This window comes from Sinocyclocheilus rhinocerous, unplaced genomic scaffold (genome assembly GCF_001515625.1).
Source record: "Sinocyclocheilus rhinocerous isolate Xijiao unplaced genomic scaffold, SAMN03320098_v1.1 scaffold3864, whole genome shotgun sequence".
Classification (NCBI taxonomy): Eukaryota; Metazoa; Chordata; class Actinopteri; order Cypriniformes; family Cyprinidae; genus Sinocyclocheilus; species Sinocyclocheilus rhinocerous.
This window is the reverse complement of record NW_015656594.1, coordinates 118,712-142,036: the sequence shown is the minus strand read 5'-3', so window position 1 is coordinate 142,036 and position 23,325 is coordinate 118,712. Positions and strand designations below refer to the sequence as shown.

The following is a 23,325-nucleotide window of genomic DNA, read 5'->3' as shown; positions in this document are numbered from 1 at the left end:
TGCACACCCCTTCAAGTAAAGTGTAACCCTTAGTCCTATTTGAAGTCATCCTAATAGATGTAGAAGACCAGTTTTTTAAGCAGATTTCATAAATTAAATATATATTAAATTAAATATGTACATATAAATGAAATATATATAAAAAAATTAAATGAGACATTTAAAAAATAAATCTTTCACTTTTAGATACTTCCCAGTTATTTCTGTTAATCTGGCACCTGTTGCTAATTTCCTTAATTATCTGGCAAACCCTATTAAACTGGCAGCATTTCTAAGGATCTGTCTCGGCATACAGTGTCTTGCTGTTTAAGAGAATTCAAACTGAATGCGCACTCTGCAGTGACCAAGCCTCTCGTCAGCAGAAAGAATCAAAAATAAAAAAACTAAGCTAACCTTTGCTGGGGAGCATGTTCTCTTGACACAGAAGAACTGGTCCAAACTTCACTTTAGTGATGAGAGCAAGGTTAATTTATTTGGGTCTGATGGGAAACATTAAGTTCAGCATCAAAATACTGAACCCAAAGTGTGTAAAGAAGTCAGTGAATGCTGGAGGAAGAAGTGTCATGGTTTGGGGGATGTTTTCTGCAGAAGGAGTTGGGCCGCTTGTACAGCTACATGGCAGGGTGAATGCAAATTTATTGGAACCTCCTTCGGCAACCTTCCCTGTGAGCATCTCACAATCGGCCCACAATTTTCATGTAAGACAATGCCCCCTGTCTCACTGCAAAATGGGTAAAGCAGTCCTGACCTAAAAACGATTGAAAAATCTTTTAATTTAAAAAAATTATTGGCGACAGAGTTAGGGATAAGAAACCCACCACAGTTACTAAACTGTGGAAGAGACTGGAAGAAAAGTGGACCAAAATCACACTAGAGCAGCACTCTTAAAAATAAATGTTCTCTATTCTCAATCTTTAACATCCATGGAACCTTTCCATTCCAAAAAAGGTTCTTTAGATCATTAAATTCTTCTTCACACTAAGTTATTTTAAGAACAGTTCACTGAAAGGTTCTTTGGGGATCCAAAAATGGTTGTTCTATGGCATAGCTGCAATCCTTTTGTAGTGATGTCCTGCGGATGTGCTGAAGTCATTCAAAGCAGGGACATCTACAGTTCCTACTAATTTTTGACAGCTGTAAGGAGATGGTCCTCACTGCAGAACACAAGATCCAGGGGGCGACTAAGGTTGGATCCAGATCCAACTCCTCCCACCTTACATATACCTAAACCTACCCGTCTCCACTAACACACACACACACACACACACACATTTCCTTCCACTGCAGAAAAATGAAGCCAAAATGTCCCAGAAATGGCCGCGGTCATCTTGCACCAATGACGTCATTTGGATAGTGAGGTGAAGCCCCGGTAATGAGGTTTAACTTATTTGAAAAATTAACACTTGAACATACTGTACACCAGCATGATAAGAACTACCTAAAATGACAGAAACCATCTTTGGGCAAAATTTATTTGAAGTGTAATCTGATTTGGCTTGCGACCTAGGGGTTTATGACCTATGCTGTGCCACCAGGAGATCCAGGTGGAGGTCAAAATTACAGAACAACCTACAATTTCCTAAATTTCAAGGTCAGTGCTTAGTCCGGTAACACTTTACTTGAAGGGGTGTGCATAAGACTGACATGACACCTTCATAATCATGACATGACACATGTCATGAATATGAAGGAGGTTTTATGCATGTTTATGACAACTGTCATTAAGTGTCATTCGCTCTTCTTTGGGGATCCAAAAATGGTTGTTCTATGGCATAGCTGCAATCCTTTTGTAGTGATGTCCTGCGGATGTGCTGAAGTCATTCAAAGCAGGGACATCTACAGTTCCTACTAATTTTTGACAGCTGTAAGGAGATGGTCCTCACTGCAGAACACAAGATCCAGGGGGCGACTAAGGTTGGATCCAGATCCAACTCCTCCCACCTTACATATACCTAAACCTACCCGTCTCCACTACCCGAGGGGCTACTGGCTGTAACAATCAAAAATTTATTATTATTTTTTTTATTTTAATCTTCTTTAATCTTTCATGCTATAGTGGTTACTGTTCTCTAATTTTGATCACTATGTTTTCCACAAAATAAAGGTTTTGCTCCAGTGCTTTAGTTATTTTGTAAAACATGCTAGTAGAACAGTGGTATACCCATAGTATATACCCTCTAATATTCCTTCAAATTTTTAGCAATGAAGATTAACACTGTTTCAGAAAAAAATTAAGTGTTTATAATTTTTTTTCTGTAATGTTGATCTCCACTAAACACTCTCAGAAAAAAAGGTACAAAAGCTGTCACTGGGGCGGTACCTTTTCAAAAGGTACACTTTTGTACCTTTTAGGTACAAAAATGTACACTTTAGGTACTTATATGTATCTTTAAGGTACCAATATGGACCAATATAGCGCCCCAGTGACAGCTTTTGTACCTTTTTTTCTGAGAGTGAATATATTCATATATACATAACTGTAACACAAAAATCTGACTCTATTTTGTTTCTGTATTTTATTAATTTTGTTATCTCATTAATTATATATTTTCTCAGAGGTTTGCTATAATGTTTTACACACTCTCTCTCTCTCTCTCTCTTTGACCATTAGAAGTAAACGTGCCATATTTTACTGCTTTTAAAACTCCTATGAAAATGAAATGGGCAACAGTGCTTTGTTTTCAACTGCTTTGGAAGAAGAGTTCTGAAAGTAACAGTATGTTAAATTGGCAGTACAATAAACTCTTACTTAAGTCCCTCTTCTCAAAACATCTATATTTGATGATATAAGTAGTAAACACACTTAGTATATGGAAAAATGGAGTATTCAGTAAATTGTTCTTTGCTTCTTGTACAATTGGCACATCATCTCAATTTGTCATTTCTTTAACCATCAAACGATTTAAGGTTCAAAGCCAGAACCAAGACTTCACCTGTCGGTAAGAGATGATTTTGAGAACTGATCAGAATTAGTTCACCTCAGTCCAGATATTGACAGCCCTGACACGCTGGCAGGTCATTTACCAGATTAGTGTCACCTGCATTGATCAGACACACTGATAACTGGCACATTGACTGATCACACAGTCAGAGAGAAAACCGATAGCCAACCCTCCAACTCTCTTCTCTGATCCATTTCAAATAGCAGCACAAGCTCTGTCTGGAGTTATCCAGGATTGTCGTCTCATATGGATTTAAAGACAATTATTATCTTTCAAATCATAATTCTCCCTTAAGACTCCTTTAAGGTGAGGTTAAGTCGTTCAACTATTTTAAGTACAAAGCTCTGCGGTTCATTTCATAAAGGCTTCTTCAAATGCTTGGAGACAGCAACATACATTTCCTGAAAGAAATGTAAGACTTGACAACATTCTACATTAGTGCGGGAGCAGCTCTTGTACTGCCTAAAGGCTGTCTGAGGTCCACGACGTGAAACAACACTGGAACAGTTGGGCGGCTCTCAGCCTCGTTCTAACATAATAAAGACAATCATGAAAGGCCATCTGTGTCCCACACATACTACACTGGGGGCTCACGCCATACCCAAAAGTGCCAAAACTGCTTCTTGATCAAACCATATAAAAAAAAAACTAAACCAAATTAAGAAATACAATGATAAGCAACAGCTCTAAGCATGTAAAGACATATTGCATTAAACAATCACTTCATAATGAGCCAGAAAAAAATGCATTTTCTCCTTCATATTTTCTAGTAAGCATAGAGGAGAAACAATAATGTACAGTATGTGGAAAATAATGTGTTTTTTTAACCTTAAACCGCATTAACACATTTCATTACACCTAATACACAAAATAATGTTCTTTGTAGCAGCATCATATGACCCCTTTAACTATTGAGTGGAAGCTCTAAACCTCATTATCATCTAACATAATGAAGGAAACTGAATAACTAGTCATAAACCAGGCACTCTTCTGTATAGACGGATTTAGAAGAGAGCAGCCATAATTTTCTCTGCTCAGCCACTCAAACACATCTGCCAGTCATACTTGTATCATAAAAAGTTAAGTGGAAAAATGTGGCGTTTGCATCTACCCTGCATTAGAGGAGGCTGAGTGAGGAATGCCTGAAAAGCAGAAAGCACCTGCCATGTGTGGGGAAACTGTAAATGGATCTCAGCTCCAGGTTCTTTCTGAATTATTAATGTATGGGTGTTTATCGCTAGAAACTCACTCTCAAAAATATACAGTAATAATATCACAATAGCATGTGAGCCCAAACAGCATTGTGTTTCCCTTCTAACTTGCTCCTCTAGACTGCCCAATGTTTTCATAGGGTGTGGATTGCCCTTTCAGAGTTGAAATGTTAAGTTTAACCTTTATTTGAAAGCTTGAACGTTCAATTTTGAGATGGAATTAAGGTCAGAGTTCAGAAACCATCAGTGTGATACAGTGTTTTTTGGTCACCCGCAGTGAAATTGCATCGATGCACTCAATCATGTCAGCTAACTCGCAACACTCATAATTTAGAGCCGTGCACCACTGGCCTGACACATCACTTACTAAGTGACAGCCAAGAAGCTGTACAAAGTACAACTGTGTGCACCGTCTTCCCCGCTAAAAGAGCAATCAGTGCGGCTTGCCCAAGGGCATATGTCGACATCTGTGATGCAGATGACTCTTACTGATGCTGCAAGGGTCAGTGCTCCAGTAAGTCAAACAGAGCTATTATTCTAACTAATGGGTTTCCTGCTGAAAAGAACAGCATACTGTGGTCCCCCATCAAGTGTTTTAACTCGCAAGACATCCTTAATCCCTATTTGAATGGGATTTGTTTTAAGGATATGTCTGTAAAGCAATTTTCTTGAGATGTCTGTAATGTTTTCACACAGGATAAGCCGTGTCTATAAAAATCGCCCAGAATGGAACTCGGGAGCATTTGTATATTGCAGCCACACATAACTAAGCTTTGAGAAAATGCATTTAGCCGTGATGCAACCTACACTGTCACTGGGGCGGCACCTTTTTGAAAGGTACATACATGTACCATTAAAGTATTAATACTACATTAAGGCACTGACTTAAGGTGCTAATTTGCACCCTTTAGGGGTAAATAAGGTATAAATGTGTATCTCTTGAAAATTTGTACCTTTTTGGTATTAAGGTGGTCAGGGGCCCCTAGGCTGCTCTTTGTGTGAGCACCCCCACCCCCCTAATCAATATGCTTTACTGGAGAAATTTAATTAGTGCCATACATGGTCCACACGCAAATAGTAAGGTGAACTGGCATACACACACACATTGTGACAGCCAATCCTACAGTGTTTCCTCTAGTGTCCTCACAGGATTTTGTGAGACTGTGATAGGTGCACATTGGTTCCTCTAGTCTAGGGGGTTCTGCGGGTATAAGAAAATTTTGTTCATTTTAAATTTAAATGCATAAATCTGGTGCATTTTTAGAGCAGAATCAAGTGACTAGATCAATGAAGAAATGTGTGCTCTTTCTTAGTAGTAGTAATTTATTTATTGGTTGCATATGTAAATGTGATGGTAGGGAACAATTTACACTATATAAATTCTTTAAAAAGCTACAAATGCCATTTTGTCAAGAGCAGGGAGTGATTTTTCTCCTCGTCTTTTCTTGATTATAATTAATGCAGACACTTAACGCAAGATAAGAGACACGATATTTTTACACACTTAAAAAAAAAAAATTCTCAAAGACCAAATACATGACTGGAAAAATGTATTTAACTAATCATCTTGTAATAAATGTCATTTCAGTTCTACTTTGTGAGTATGAATATTCATATGCAGTAAAAACAACAACACTCAAGTACTGTAAAAGGTTTTGTGACTGGCTGACTGGCTTCTCTCCTGTATAATTTCATGTGAGTCTCTTCAGACCTTAGAACTGTACATGAATTATGAGCTTCTAGAACGTTTGACCTCCTAACACGTGGGGCCCCTAGGCTGCAGCCTAGGAAAGCGTGTGCGTTAATCCGCGCCTGGCCCCAGTGATAGCTTTTGTACCTTTTTTTTCAGGGAGGAAATATTCAATATTGTTCAAAAAGTTTTTCAAGACACGTTCAAAAGTTTGGGGTCGGTAAGATTAATTTAAAGTTTTTAAAATAAGTATCTTACACTCAGCAAGGCCGCATTTATTTGATCAAAACACAGTAATATTGTAAATATTACAATTATTTTTAAATATTATTACAATAATTGTTTTCTGTTTTATTCTATTTTAAAATGTAATTTATTTGATGCAAAGCTGTATTTACAGCATCAGTACTCCAGTCTTCCGTGTCACATGATCCTTCAGAAATCATTCTAATATGCTGATTTGCTGCTCAAGAAACATTTCTTATTATCAGCGTTTCATCAATTTCTTAACAAAATCATTTGTGCCGTTTAATATTTCTGTGGAAAACATTATGCATTTTTCTGGATTATTTGATAAGTAGGAAGTTCAAAAGAACATAATTTATTTATAATAAACATTATAAACATTATAAATGTCTTAACTGTCATTTTTGATCAATTGAATGATTCCTTGCTAAATAAAATGTAGTAAAAATTTAGTATTAATTTCCTTAAAAAAAAGAAGAAGAATTATCTATGATTATTTGGAAGAACTGTCTCGAATTTCAAGCAAAAAAAACAACAGAATGTATGCCTTAAGTCTTTGTTGCTTTTACTGTTCTGGAAAATGTGTTCTGAAAAGCAAGGCAGGTAGCACAGTCTGAACAAACACACATAAACCTTAACACTTGAACCTTCACCATCATTCTGCACACAGATCACGTAATCACAAAATTACATACTTATGTAGGCTACTTTTCTCATTTTTCAGACCAAAAGAAATCAGAATCCTTTCTTCTTTCTCTACATGGGTAACAAATGAATGAATTTCACTTTGTTCCTCTTACAAGTCTCAAATTTGTATGGTCTACCATCTTTTCAATAAATGCTCAGTACAAAAAAACCTATATGCTTTGCATCCTTAAGTCCATTTGGAACAGCAAGTGTTAACTCTCAGAAAGTAGTGAACATGTCTTTTCACTGACCTATGTCTACCTTGATGTGCTTAAATGCTAGACATGGGCTGCTGAGAGCAGATTTACAGAATTTTATTAGCATGCCATTTCAACTGCTATTATTTTTGGTTACTTTTTCCAATCGTTTTACAGAACATAAAAGAAGCTGTAATCTTTACCGGCACAGAAATGTGCAGTCCGAAATATTACCAACAAACCCGATTATAACAAAATTAAAATCAGAGAGAATCTCTGATAATTAGTACTCCACCTTCCCATGTAAAACTAATTCTGTCCAAATAGGGCAAGCCAATTTTACCAGAAAGGCCATGTATGACAAACGGCTTCACCAAGTAAGTTTTGTGAACAGACCAGCACAAAACCAGCATGTGTCTAAACTGGTCTTAAGAGCAGAGTTCTCTGAAAGAAGCACAAAGCTCAGTGCTCATCCAAGAAGTGCCTCATGTTTTCCTCCAGCTCTGAACAGAGAAGAGCAAGATGTTGTGAGATCCATCAAACGCATCCCTGATTACACCACATTCAGGTGAGATAAATGGCCTTATTGGGACAGACCACACAGTGGCAAACCTCTAATCTGCTGCATAGATTACAGTTCTCATTGATCAGCACATCATCCTGTCACCCCACGTGACTAGCTGGCAAATGTTTAGTTTATGGCGAATGTTTAGTGTATGGCCTGGCAAATGTTATTAGCATTTTAACGGCAGAAATGACTAAAGCATGTGTGATGGGCCAGATAGAAAATAACAACTAATCCCATGGGCTCCAAGTCCTATAAAACACTACAGTAGTTCTATATTATGTGTGTTGTCAAATAAAATATGTAATATCAATATATATTTAAATTACAATATAAATATTAGATTTGGGGTCACTAACATTATTTTTGAAAAAATAAAAAATAAATCAATTTAGCAAGGATGCACTAAATTGATCAAAAGTGACAGTTAAGGCATTTATAATGTTAAAACAAGATTTCTATTTCAAATAAATGCTGTTATTTTGAACTTTATTCATCAAAGAATCCTGAAAAAATGTATCACGATTTTTACACTTCATTAAGCAGCACAACTGTTTTCAACATTGATAATAAGAAATATTTCTTAAGCAGCAAATCAGCATATTAGAATGATTTCTGAAGGATCATGTGACACTGAAGACTGGAGTAATGATGCTGAAAATACAGCTTGGACGTCACAGGAATAAATTACATATTATATTGTATTTGAATAGAAAGCACTTATTTTAAATTGTAGTAATATTTTACAGCATTACTGTTTACAGCATTTTTGATCAAATAAAGGCAACCTTGATGAGCATAAGGGACTTTCCAAAAGCATTTAAAAAGTCTTACCAATCCCACATTTTCTAACAGTAGGGTATAATATAGAAATACTTTATTTAAATAGGTTTTTTTTTTTTTTGTAGTTAACACATCCAGTTCCTTTTAAAGAAAACGAAATAATATGAATAATTAAGTTTGTCAAAAAAAATAAAAATAAATCAACACACTCATAGTGGAATATGTCTATATAATGACACTATAAAACAGCTCTTTCCTTGTCTCAATTGCACAACAAATAGATTACAATTCTCAGCATTAAACCCCAATACAGAAATGCAAATATATGACAATTCAATAATAAAATAACTTTCCCCACACTTTATGGGTGATATTTCACTTTTTGACTTTTTTTCATACAAAATTATACATTTGATAAAATGCATGCATTAATATATTAACTTTGACAGCACTAGTAATAACTTATGTACACTTAAAATGTAACCTTGGATGGGCATTGCTCTGCACAGTCAAGATATCAGCAAACAGGTGAAAAGATGAAAGATTTCATTAATACTAAGACCTCAACATAAATGAAAAACTGCGAGATAATGGCAACTTCTTGTACATTTCACATGCATTTTGTAATTGTTTTTCTCACATCTATCTACCAATCGCTGATCTAGCTCTATATGTATCGATTAAAGCTGTGTCGGGTTTGACATTAGCTATAATTACACTGAGATTCTGCTGTTGATTAGCTAGAGGTCACAACGATTTTAGCCTGCTGTAAATTTAAGGGGGGAAAAGGAGAAAAAAACATAGAAAAAGGTGACCTTGGTCCTCATATTTTATTGACTCTCATGTGTTCTGTGAATTTCTGGCAGTGCTGGAGAACTACAACGCTGAGGTCATAAACCAGCATAAAATTACAACCGTGACTACAGGATTCAATGAATTTTAGTAACGTGCTGCTGACACAAAGTTAAATGACTGACTTCCTCAATATGTTGCTTTAGAGATAGGCCTCAGCTGAAGGGTGTTGACTGACACATGAGCTGTAATGCTGCAGAACTTAAGATGTAGCATCACACCACACTGCCACTAAGTGACAAAGCACTGTGAAGCTTGGAGGTATGAAAATGTTAAGAAAAGTGAAAAAGAAATAAAAGCATTTATATTAGGATGCAGTAAAACATTCCCAGCTGCCAGAGGAATTGCTTTATTTATGACTTTTTTCTCTTCACATCCAGCTGTAATAGAGCCTCTGTTATCAGAGTAAATGAACATGGGGGCTGCACAGTAAACCTGAAGTGCTGTGAAAATAATGAATAAATTCTGTTTCTCGGAGGAGTTTACTAGTTTATTTGAATTCCTTTAAGGAAATGCGGAATTGCTACAGAGTCCAGAGATGGAAACTGCCACTCCTCGTTTGCCCGACGGAGTCGAAAACTTAAGAGAAACTGGCAAGCATAAACACCTGGAGTTGATAGTCAGAGATCCTCACTGACAAGAGCCCTTATTAGACTGCCCACAGTGTGGGTTAGCTGCTGGAAAACAAAGGGTCTGGACATATGGAGTTCACACAGGGAGGTTACTGAAACACCAGGATCAGGAACATTATTTAATTCCACTGAAACAGGACATTCTTTGACTTTGATAGAATGCTTCGCAGTAGCCATTATAAAAGTGCAGTCTTCTTTATTCTGTTCCCTGGAGTCATTCCATGCTGCTGTGCATCTAAGAGATCGACATCCTGGACAATTCAAGCTGTTCATTCATCAAATTGAAAACCCCATGTCGGTGAACATAATTTTTTGTAGAAGCTTGCACATACACTGCTGAAAATCATTTTCTCAATCAGTATTTTTGTTTGTGTGTATACACACACACACACACACACACACACATACATACACACACACAATATAAAATTTACTTGGGAAAGGAAAAAATATATAATTTTAGATATATATTATACAGAACTGTTAAAGAAAAATTTGTAAACTAATGAGAAGAGCAATGGGAGCTCCTGTGTGTATGCACTCAGGCATAGGCGTGCTCAGCGCTGTCAAAATAAAAGTCCCAGCGCTATCAATTTAAAAGTCCTGCTTCGTATAAAACAGAAAAACTTACTAATAATTAAAACATGCAAAAAATACCGGCTGATATAGCAGTTGGCTACTATTCAGTGTGAATAGGTTTTTATTTGTTCTATTAGAAACAAAGTTGTTTTTCACACTCCCATGCTGCTACACTCAGCACAAAAAAGATATTGAGGAATTTTGTTTGAGACACATTGCAGCAAGTCAGTGTTAAAGGCAGGGTAGACAATTTCGGAGAGGCTAGCAATAGCAAGCTAGCTTGGAAAGCATAAGAACCCACCCTCCCTGCAAATCAATCTCCAAAGCCACGCCTCCTCCAAAACACATGAACGCACACAGGCAGACCAGAGGCTGACCAGCGATATAAGAGAAAGCATTGGTGGAGGGTTGAATGCCACGCTGTCAGATTACCTCATGTCTCATTCATCGGTGAGAAAACATTACAGTACAAAGCACATAATATTGCAATAATGACGCCTTCCGTTCTCGCTCGGTCTGCGATGATGACGTATCATGTCTGTGCAAACAGGGTGCACGGAGGTATGCAAATACATATGTTGACAGCCACAGGCAGGTAGCACAGCCTATCGTAGCCCTCCGACCAAGGAATATGATTGGACAAACATTTTATGGACCTACGCCTTCCACAGACGATATAAATACATATAAATACATTTAGACCACTTAACTTATTGATTGCTTTCGGGATGTGAAGAGACTTTCAACCAGCATAACAATTTTTTTTTTTGAACCAAATCACCTACCCTGCCTTTAATCTAATCAATGAAATTACTGCCAAAAAAGTTTGCTAGCAAAGGGTTTTTTGATTATGTCAATAATACCAAAAATACAAAAAATGTTCATAACGATAATTAAACAAACTGAAAATGATGTGACAAATAACACTGTAAGATATAAATAATGCTTTTTTGAAGACAAATCTATACAAAAAATGACTGATTTCCAGTCAAAATCAATAATGCCACAGACTGACCTCCTTCAGCTGTACGAGTTAAAGCAGAACAGGGAATGAACACCGTTTACAACCAGTTGATTAAACCTCTCAAAAGGATCTACATATAGCCATGTAACTAAACTATGAAACTATGACTAAAACAAACAAAAATATGTAAAAATGAAGATACCCTTGAGCAGCTGCATATTCTATTTTGCTCTTAGTTTTAAAAAAAAGTATCTATAAGCACCACCATAACCCCTAAACATCACATAAATAAACCAAACCAATGCAGGGAACCTGACATGCCAATCAGATGGTGTCTTTCTGTTTCTAAGCAGGCAGTACTTGGGCAAAATGATCTGCAATGTGGACCAGACTTTATGCAGATAGTCAAAGTCCAGTAGTCCAGAGTGTACATACTCTAGAATTGTGCTAAGACACTCAAGGCTGTAGCTGGATTTCAATCAGACTGTGAACGGCATGACAGACGTCTCTTAACAGTACTGCCAGGCTGTAATAAGAGTTCAGTCCTGCCCTTGAATACAGAATAGACGGATATAGATCACTATGCAATGAGCAGTCTGAACATCAGTGCAGAGAAAAATGCTCCATCTCACGGTCAGAGTGGAACAGACCCCGATATTCATGCTTCAATATGCTCATTCTTGGGAAATAAAGCAGAAACAGAAGAAATGCCTAGTCCTCCAGAGCCCAATTAACTCCTGCAAAAGGAAGTCAAGAAAGTTGCATTGAAAACAACACATGCCCAAAAATCCTTCATTACTCTGTCAGTCTCTTTCTTAAGTTTGGGCTGAAAGGTTAAACAATAGAGCAGCAGAGACACTTCACGCTTAATTTAACCAGACTTCTCATCAACATAATTATCAAAATCATGAGAGCCATTTTGATGCTGTTAGCAATGATTACTCGCTTCTTTGCTACACAAATTTGTTTTACCTATAAATACTGGGTAATTAAATTTCACATAGCAGCATTGTATTCAAATGAGAAAGCTGCACTTCTGAAAATGAGAAGTACTATGTAATGTCATACTAAATTTGTATAATAACACCGAGGCCCTTTATATTCATCAAGTCTGAAATAATGAATTAAACAAATTAAAAAAATTATAAGACACTCTTTCTCATCCACAAAACACCTGATTGTGTCAAATTTCATCAATCAATTGAGGTGCAGGGAAGATTAAATAGAGTATTTGACACTGGTGTTACTTAAGATCACACATCTGATGTCTTTTTAACTGGAATTAAGAATTATGAGAAAAATATCTGGTTCTAATTACACCCGTTTCAAACACCCTCACCTCTCAGACCCGTGTGTCAATTCTCCTCAGGAACGTTAATTAGGTAATTCCACTGGATTCTTCCCTGTCTCCCTAATATATCCACCCATAATCTATTATGACACAATAATAAAACTTGCAAAAAGGCTGCAATTAGTTTCACAGGTTGTAAAGATGGGCAATTAAGGTCTCGCTAAGGCTTCCTCAAGTTCACGTTGCTGGATTCCTCATCTTCATGGCATCTCTCATAAATTACACAGCTAGGTTAAAATGGGTCACACTAACTGATCTCCAAAGCCACGCTTTCAGACAGCTCTATAGCCGCCTATCATCTAGTGTAATGCACTGATGAAACACTGTGACGCTGACATGATGCAGGTCAATGTGTTCAGCTGCTCTTAAAAGCCTTTCCTTTATTATATCACTCTCAATATTAGAATGCTTTATAGATATACAAATCATGCAGAGCTCTAATGGAATACGCAGACACAGTACTCTTTAGCCAAACAACTTTCCATTACTAGTTTTTGTAAAAATTAACTTTTTGCTACAGGTGGATATTAGAAAACTTTTGATATGACAATTTATTCATGGTGCTGGCTAAAACAGCACTATTACTGTTGCTTATGCTTTATTCAACACCCTTAAACCAGTGTATTACCTATACGCACATAAAGACATTTTATTAAATAATTTACTTTCAATAAATACAAGTATTTTGATTGTATACCTTTTGAGTTGATGCAAGCCACAGTTTGAGTCCTGCTTCCATTTCCACAGTTCCCTTCGCTGGGCACACAAGCGCCCTCAAACTGCACCTGCCACAGGAAGCATACTGGATCCTCACAGGGCATTGACTCCAGGAGATGAGCACAGCTTTCTGTTCCTGATCCTTCCTCCAGCACCTCTCTCCTCCTCTGCCTGCAGCCTGGGAACAGAGCGAGAGACAGGTGGATTAGGGTTATTGTGAGGGAAAATGAGTATCAGTTTCTGGCCAGTGAGTTCGGAACTGAAATTCTAGTGGTGGCTAAATAAGTCTATAATAGAAACTCATTTGAAAAGGCTTTCTGACACAGCTTTTGTTAGCAGAATAAATTCCTACTCCTGCTCTGCTGTAATTTGCCTGAATACACTCTTTTCATTTACTCATTTGTAAAGCTATGAGCTATGACTGCAAACTGAGACGCCAGTCCTAAATGAAATAGCACTGGAATATGAACATTTAACACCTAAAAGTACTGGTTAAACATTAAGGCAAAACATTGTTCTCATTAAAAAAAAAAAAACTATGCATTGTGCTGCTAGAAAGATTGTCATCGTCTTTTAATGCTAGTCTGTCAGGGAAAAACAAAAACAAAATACAAAACTCTTAGACCAACTGTAATTAATATTTCATAAATTGGCATACGTTCTCAAAGCCAGCTCCAGCCGATATCAATATGCATTACAATACAGTGCATAAGCGAGAAAAAAGATGAATCAGGCATTACTCCAAGCATAATTTATCAAACAAGATGATCTGATGACTAACATGAGGGTGGGATGCTAGCTGTCTGGATACCATCTGATCCTGTTTACGGTCTGTGATGAGTAGATACCAACTCCTCATATCTTTGCTCCTTGACTATGTGCATGCCAGTATTGAGATTTGGTTCATCACACACCCCTGCAGGGGGCTTGACTTGGCAGTCCTTGGAAAATCATAGTTTCAGCCAAGCCTTTGAAATAATCAAAACACCCCACAGCTCTCAACACTGCTTTGACACAAAAAACGGTAAACCCTATAAGACATGTGTGTATTGTGTGACGAGAGCTCTATATATCATATATATAATTCAAACCCTGGGGTATTACCAGTTTGTTTCACTTATCACAAAATAATTGAGACGACATGAATAACACCCTGTATCTAAGAACAGATGTATATTCTGTAGACTGCATTATGAATCATTTGTTCTGTTCCATAAAACTTGTCTATATTCTACATATGTATTCACAACAATGGCATCTTCGGCAAAAAAAATGTCCATTTATCTCCGGGGACAGTCAATATGAATCTGTTTTATAACTTTTGTAAACCACTAGCATTTGTTTCCACAGATAACAGGTCAATAGTCTTGTATTGTAGAGTATTGTAACATATTTTGCCCTTGTCATTATACAAATGTATGTTCTCATTTGTCACAAAAACGCACGCGCACACACACACACACACACACAAAATATATAACAATATTTCAATATATACTTCAGCACATGCACTAAAATGCAAGTTTTCTTCATTGAAGATGCAACATGACAGACTGAAGCTGTAACAAACAACTTCCTGCACCTCTGAGCCCCAAAAGCAGCATCCTTCTTCTGTAGATGACAACAGCTCAACCCCAGGACAGTAAATGAACAAATTACAACTACACATCATTCTGAAACTACACCTGAGCAGCATAGTGGAGGACGTACTCCCTTGGAGAACATGCATGCAGACACGGTTCACACACCAACAGCCCTGTTTCTGGACCAAAAGGAATGTCTGGATGGGCGATGCCCTCCTCCAAACTGTGAAAAACAATTTGGTGGAGACATATCCCTGCGGACATTAATAATTGAAAGGTTCACGGGAGTTATCGGACTTATTCATGGGAAAGACAGGTGGGCTGCAGGCAGCGTTTCACTTCCAATACTTTAGAACTTTATCAGTCCCACTTCAATGCTCCCTACTCACATTAATGCTGGGTAGAATTTGCCACTTACAATCATTGCCAAACCAGTGTTCAATTCATTCCTCCACACACGCTTACATTCACCCAAGATCACACAAAGAGGATAAAAAAATGACTGTGGGCAATTGTAGATTTGTAATGCACTAGAAATGTTAATAAAACAACTAAAAAATAAATCCACGAGGCTCCTCTGATGAAATCTATGTTTGTATGTGTAGGAAAGAACTTCATTTTTCTATTTATGAAAACTCTAGGCTTGGGAGTTCTGCATAGTTCATCCAGTATCAAAGATCAAAAAATACTCTGAAACAGCAGTGAGGTGAAATGCTTGAAAACAGTAAACAGACTCTTGTCTAACAAGGTGCAGTCTAAATAACAAATAAAAGAGAATCTAGACACCCTACCTATTAGACATTCCCATTGGGAAAACACATCACAAAATCTTCAAGACAGCAATCAGTTATAAAACAAATCCTTCTCAGATGGGTTTCTTCCGATATTTATCCTCGAGAGTTTCAGAAGAAAGCTTAATGTCTCAAACTGATTTGCCAAAATATCTGCAAGTGTGCAATCAAAAGTTAGAGATTTCAATATGAACATCAAGTTCTTTAAATTATCTTGATGATACTTTTTACATTTTGTAGTTCTATACTCTAACTTCTATTTATTATTTAATAATTAAACAATTGAATACCAAAATGTAAAAAAAAAATAATAATAATACCATATTAGCTTATTTCACACACACACACACACACACACACACACACACACACACACACACGCACACACACACAGTGAAATATCATTATAATTTAAAATAACTGTTTTCTGATTTTGCAATATATTTTAAAATGTCATTTATTCCTCTGATGGTAAAGCTGAATTTTCAGCATCATTACTCTAGTCTTCAGTGTCACATGATCCTTCAGAAATCATTCTAATATGTTTATTCTAATATGCTAAAACTGAGATACATTTTTTTTCAGGATTATATGATGAATAGAAAGTTCAAAAGAACAGCATTTTTTTAAATAGAAACACACACACACAGTGAAATATCATTATAATTTAAAATAACTGTTTTCTGATTTTGCAATATATTTTAAAATGTCATTTATTCCTCTGATGGTAAAGCTGAATTTTCAGCATCATTACTCTAGTCTTCAGTGTCACATGATCCTTCAGAAATCATTCTAATATGTTTATTCTAATATGCTAAAACTGAGATACATTTTTTTTCAGGATTATATGATGAATAGAAAGTTCAAAAGAACAGCATTTTTTTAAATAGAAACCTTTTGTACTATTATAAATGTCTTTACTGTCACTTGATCAAATTAATGCAACATATTATATCATATTATTTTCACATTTAACCAGAGGCGGACAGTAGTGAAGTACTTTTACTCTGCTGTAAAGGTACTTTTCAGGTGTCTGTACTTTATCAGAGTGTTTTTCTTTAGAAAACTTTACTTCACACCATTCCAAAGCATAATATTGTACTTTTTACTGCACTACGTTTCATATTACATATCATTTAATACTTAATTACATTAGAAATCTATTATTTTCTTACTTTTACTCAAGTAAAAGTAATTAAAAGATTTACTTGAGTACAAGAAAGTACTACATTTTTAATGTTCTTAAGTATTAAAGGTAAAACAAACAACAACTTTTATTTATGAAATGAAGTGCAGTAAAAAGTATGACATTATGCTTTGGAATGTAGTGAAGTAAAGTTTTCCAAAGAAAAACACTCTGATAAACTACAGATACTTTTTAAATTTACTTGAGTAAAGTAAAAATACTTCACTACTGTCCGCCTCTGCATTTAACATCATAATTTAGATCTTCATACCTCTAGAATATTCATCTTGTTTCAGTAAGGCAGGTGAATGATACAATTGCAGCACTGTTTTAAAGCTGGGATTATTCTTATAATTCTTATCCAGAATGAGTCATTTCTGACTGAAAGCCTCACTTATGTATGACTGATTTGTGTGACATCAGTCTGCCCTCTGCTAAATTCTCTCATTATAGGGCAGTACTCTGGCAGCTCGCTTCAGTGACAGATGTTATCACCTCTCACCAAAAATGGTGTCAGTTTTAGATACTCTGTTACCTCCGGGTTCAGCTCAGTGGAGAGGCGTACCAATCATCAATTTTAAACACATATTTAAAGTGGATTTTATAGCTTCTATTAATAAAAGAGCATTTTTTTTTCCCACCGATGACATTTCATTCCCATGTTGTCCCACCTTTTCGTCCATGTGTTTCCATGCAGTTGTCGTGGAGACAGGCCCCCCAGGAGGACCAGGACGAGAGCAGGCATAGCTGTGGGCATAGTATGGAGCAGGGCTGCACCGCAGAAGGCAATTCTCCTACACACAGATGCCCACTTACCGGCCTAGAAACTACCGAGACATAGAAAGAAAGAATCCATATGTCAGGCAAATTTAGCCAGAACTTTTCTTGGCAAAATATAATTCAGTTTAATAAGTATAATTTTCTGAACTTTCCTGCTGAGCACCAACTCCCACACAGAATAAAATCAATTGCAAAGCCTTTGTAAACCAATGCAAGTATTTAGCTCAAAGTCTTGACAGATCTCTTCTTCTGCATTGTGACATACATTCAAGTGAAAAAATATAGAGAGAGGACTTGGTTCTTTTTCTAACTTCGCTCTGTGTTTCACTTTGGGAATCGGGCATGACCAACTGCAGAAGCTCTTATGACACCACATCTGTCGACCTGTGACAAGGCTCAGCTCCACCTATATCAGCCAGTTCGACCCCTGCCAAAGTCACTAAGGTTTCCTTTTGCTCTAGCCCTGCTTTTGTGCCTAAGGTAGTTGACTCAGCGTATAGGTGCCCATCTACTGAACTGGCAGCTTTTCACCCTCCTCTGTTCTCTTCTCCGGGGGAGCAGAAGTTGAATTCATTATGTCCGGTATGGGCTCTTCATATGCATGTGAAAGGAACAGCAGGCTTCAGGACTCCTCAACAGCTGTTTGTGTCTTGTGCTACTCCTCACAAAGGGAAGCCGTTGTCTCATCAATGGCTGTCTCATTGGATCATTGAGGCTATATCTTTAGCTTATGTTTGCAAGGGTCTTCAACAGCCTAAGAGCTTGAGAGCCTTACTCAGGGGAGCTTCTGTTCAAGATATTTGTTCAGCAGCAAGTTGCGCTATGCCACATACTTTTGTGAGATTCTATAGACAGGACGTGTCTGAGCCATCCTTAGCACATGCAGCGCTGGGAGCCGGTAGGTCTGTGCCCATTTAATTGTTATGGGTGATAGCAGTGATATGGGTGCAATCTGGGAGTGGTCCATATCTCCCATAGTGAAACACAGAGCGAAGTTAGAAAAAGAACAGTGGGTTACTTAATGTAAACCTAGGTTCTTTGAAAACAGAGTGAGATGTTTCATCCACACTTCCCTCCTTGCACAGGTACGGGAAGTAATCTCTCTATAATGACTTGGGCTAATGGCATGGGTCGACCTGGCTAATATAGGTGGTGCGGAGCCTGGTCACAGGTCGACCTGTCTGTCAAAGACAGATGTGGTGTCATAAGAGCTTCCGCAGTTAGTCACGCCCAAAGCGATTCCCATAGTGAAACACCTCACTCTGTTATCAAAGAACCGGGGTTTATGTTAAGTAACCCATCGTTTTCTCCATTGGTTGTTGACTGGATGGAGGCAGATCTGAATGCAAGCTTGCTGTTCATTGTAAGTGACAGACCTACACAGACTAAATGACTGAAATCTGACATACACCACTAGAGAGAAGTCTGTCATTTGACTGGAAGAACAGAGTTTTTGATTAAACATTACAAAGTAAAAAAAAAAAAAAAATGAAACATGCATGGATATAACGTTCACAATAAGATTGATAATATGCATTCAGAAAATAGATAGGGCAAATTGCCATATCATGTTAACTTCAAAATTAACATGTATTGTGGTTTCCAACACATTTTAATTCTGGAATTTCGTGTATCTTCAAGTGAAACAATATATTCAAGGTGAAAACTTTTATGGTGGGACATAATTGTATCCATCAGAAATTAGATAGATTGTGAATTGAGAGTGTTACATACCAGACTGGAGGCAGACTGAATGTGAATTTGTTAAAACAATCCTTAACTATTTGGCTATTGATTAATGTTATCCAATAGACTGCATGGCCTAAGAGACATCAGCGGAAAAGTAAAGTAGTTTCAGTGGATGGGAAAATTAATACAATTTGTTCCTGTTCTAGAGTAACATGCACTGGATGAATAGTTCCCAATAAAACCAGGAACATGCAGTAAGAAAGTAAAATGATTTTGAACTGACTTTGAATTGCACTGATTCTCAATGTGACTTTTGTCAAACAAGTGTTCAAAAGTTTAGGCAAACCTCTTGAAAGTCTCTTACTTTGACTGTGGTCTGTTAACATTAGTATGAGAGTCATCTGGGTCAGGTGGAAAGCAAACACCACTGTTGGTTTTCATTGATCTATATCTCCAAACAACATTGATTGAAAAGAGTCATCTTCATATGTATGCCTTTCTCAGCTCAGCATGCCTTGAATCCATCTAAACACTACTTTCATTGGCTAGTGAAGCTCCTCGAAATTAATTTCAGAGCAAGGTGACTCCCTTTAACTACCTTTAATCTTAGAAACAGTTTTTTTTTACAAGCACAGTTACTCACGGCTAACACAAGTGGCTAACCAAAAGACTTTTTGATCTGGATTTCTTAAACCAAAATGAATTAGCCTTTGCAATGTGAAAATCAACACATCTGCAGCTGAAGAGATGCACAGCGCATAGCTTAGCCATACTACTGTAGCTCATTGTCATTTAGACACTGATCCTTACCCTCTTTTCTGTGATGAGGGGTGGAGTTGTCAGGGACCTGGACGCAGTTCAGCTGCCTGGTCTGAATCCCTCCACCGCAGAGAACGCTTACATTGTTAAGCCTTCTGTCCTGCTGGCTGAGAAGAGGGGCCGCTTGACAGTCCCCCCAATCTGTGCTCTTCCACACATACCTGGAGAACAAAAGCACATTCCCGCTGTGGTGAAACACACTTCTTTTGTTTTGGCCCTATAGCCTCATTATATCGTGCTGGGCTCCTCTCAAAAGTTGCACTGGATAAACGGACACAGTGAGCTGCCGCTGAAAGAAACTAATAGGCTTAGCGTCCTGTTTTCCGGTAGGAAACCATCTACTAATGAAAAAGCATCGACTAAGCAAAGTGTTATGATGCATAAAGCAGTGGTTTTAATGAAATAACTGTCTACTGCTATTGATCAAATACCTAATCTCACTAATTAGCTTTTTCTAATCTTTGGTATGCTCGGATGCAACATGGGTTTAGTAAATAAATACCTGAACAAAACTCTCGAAAAATCATTTTGTACATTTTTTTTTTACATGTACAGTAGGAATTTAATTATTATTGGGAGGCTGAAATACAAACCTAGGGCAGTTCGGAAGTAAATCTCCGATGATGTTGCAGGCTTTCTTTTCTTCAAAAGTGGCGCATTCTTTGCCTAGTCCAATAGGAGTCTGCGTTATGCTTCGAGTCCTGACCCGAAAACCAGGCGACATATCTGATGCCCTACATGTCTTTGAACATGGACTCCAAACGGACCAATCAGAGGTCTCACAGTCTCTGGGCATAATGCACGACTGGAATGTTCCAGGACCGTTGTCAAGGGTACAAAGACTGAGAACAAGAAAACAAATAAATTAGGGATGAGATGCACAGGGAAAACATATTCAAGCATTTCAATGCTGCCAAAAAAGAGCAGAAGAAAGTCTCTGTCATTTAGAGTTGAAAGCATATAGTGAGAATATGTTTTATGAGATAAATGCCATCAATTGTTCCTCTATTGTTACTATTTAATAGGGCGTAATGAAGAACCTTTCTTTTTGTGTGTGTGTGTGTGTGTGTGCGTGCGCGTGTTTTGTTGTGATGAATTTGTGATTCAGTTAAAACAAACTTACAAAACCCCCACAAAACAAAAGATTCTGAATCCATAGCAACATAGCCAACTTTTCAGTGCATAATTTGCATATTTATTAACATGAGTAGAGTATCCGTGGCAAGAGAAAACTAAATAATTTGTCAGAGATGTTAACATTTTCTTAACATTCTGCAATGCTGGAGTGATGGTACAGCAAACGAGTGCATCTGATTTTTTTTTTTTTTTGCTTAGCAGACACCAGACAGTGTAATGAATGTAAAGTGAAGGATATTTAAATGAGTTATTCACCTTTGTGTCCTACGAAGCAATGTCTGCAATATGAAATATGAATAAATGCACAACAAATTGGATATCTAATAAGCGATTCATCCATATAAGTCATCTGATTAAATTACTTGTGTATATCATAATCCGTTTGTGTAGCATTCATTTTCACTTCATTTTAAATGATAATTAGTCTATAATTGGAAAAACTGCAGAAATTGAACTCAGGAGGGAAATATTCAAATCACTACATTTCATTAAGCATGCACGTAGGATTCATATGCATCTTATTTTTTTTTTTTTTTTGCTTAGCAGACACCAGACAGTGTAATGAATGTAAAGTGAAGGATATTTAAATGAGTTATTCACCTTTGTGTCCTACGAAGCAATGTCTGCAATATGAAATATGAATAAATGCACAACAAATTGGATATCTAATAAGCGATTCATCCATATAAGTCATCTGATTAAATTACTTGTGTATATCATAATCCGTTTGTGTAGCATTCATTTTCACTTCATTTTAAATGATAATTAGTCTATAATTGGAAAAACTGCAGAAATTGAACTCAGGAGGGAAATATTCAAATCACTACATTTCATTAAGCATGCACGTAGGATTCATAAATGAATATGTTAATTAGAGCGAATGCTCCGTCTCACTGTAAAATAACACCCCGGCCTCTCTCTTGTTATGCTACACCTGTAGTAAACCTATCAGACCCCATTCTGCTCTACATACCCCCCACAACACCCTCCTCCACTTTGAACTGAGAATGAGGATCCTCGAAAATCCATCCTTCTTAATAATAGACTTCACTGTGCTTCTAGGCATTGATAAAGCCTTTGAAATTTTTTTGTATCCATCTCCGGTCCACAACTTTATCCCGGAGATCTTTTGACAGTGCCTTGCCACCCATAGTTGATTGTTTGCTTCAGTTGCACTACCAAGCACTGAAATGGTCCAGGAAAGCTCTTTTCATGCTGAGCTAATCAAAATGAGCACAGCTGATCACAGTTCAAAGTCAGATGGATTTGTGTGCCACTGAGAAGGTGATTAGCTACACTTGATTGAGTTTACAAGTCATTTTTAGGAGGGGGATGTTCCTTTTTCCAACTCAGTGATTCTGTTTATTTTTTTATTTTTTTATTTTTCTGACATGTTGGTGTTATATTTTTCACTTGGATGTTATAAGTTGCACTGAGTAAATACAGCTGGATAAAACAAAAATCTGTGTCCGTCTTCAGGCTACAAAGCAACAAAATTTGATTTTTATAAAGGGGTGATTCTTTTCTATACCCACTGTAGATTTTCTCTCAGTGGAAATAACCAAAGATGACACAACAACCAAAAAATGCAAAGATTCACTACATCGACTCTAATTTCATAAGCTTCTGTCTTCATACACCAATGGCAGGTGACAATGGCAAAAGCGTGAATAATGAAGATATTTGTATGTGAAAGCATAGCAGCCTCTTTTCACCTGATATGAGGATTAACAAGGGATGATCCCCATTTTACAGTCTGTTTAAACTGAAACATGAAGAACTGTTGCTTTATGCTCTTATAGGTATACAACTCTCTGCATTTCAAGGCCATAATCCACCCATACTACAGATATAAAACATATTTATATAATTTCATAATTGTATATACAATTTTATTAATATATACAATTGCATATATATATAT

At 37.0% G+C, this 23,325-nt stretch overlaps 1 protein-coding gene across 1 annotated transcript in view; it reads right to left on the bottom strand.

Moving 5' to 3' along the window:
• LOC107720322 (thrombospondin type-1 domain-containing protein 7B-like) overlaps positions 1-23,325 on the bottom strand; it is a 131,353-nt gene that overhangs the window by 85,730 nt on the left and 22,298 nt on the right. Inside the window, exons 3-6 of the mRNA XM_016528001.1 lie at positions 20,858-21,106; positions 20,256-20,425; positions 17,648-17,803; positions 13,397-13,594 (exon numbers count right to left, since the gene is read on the bottom strand). Coding sequence (XP_016383487.1) covers positions 13,397-13,594; positions 17,648-17,803; positions 20,256-20,425; positions 20,858-21,106 — 773 coding nt within the window. The remainder of the gene's footprint in view (positions 1-13,396; positions 13,595-17,647; positions 17,804-20,255; positions 20,426-20,857; positions 21,107-23,325) is intronic.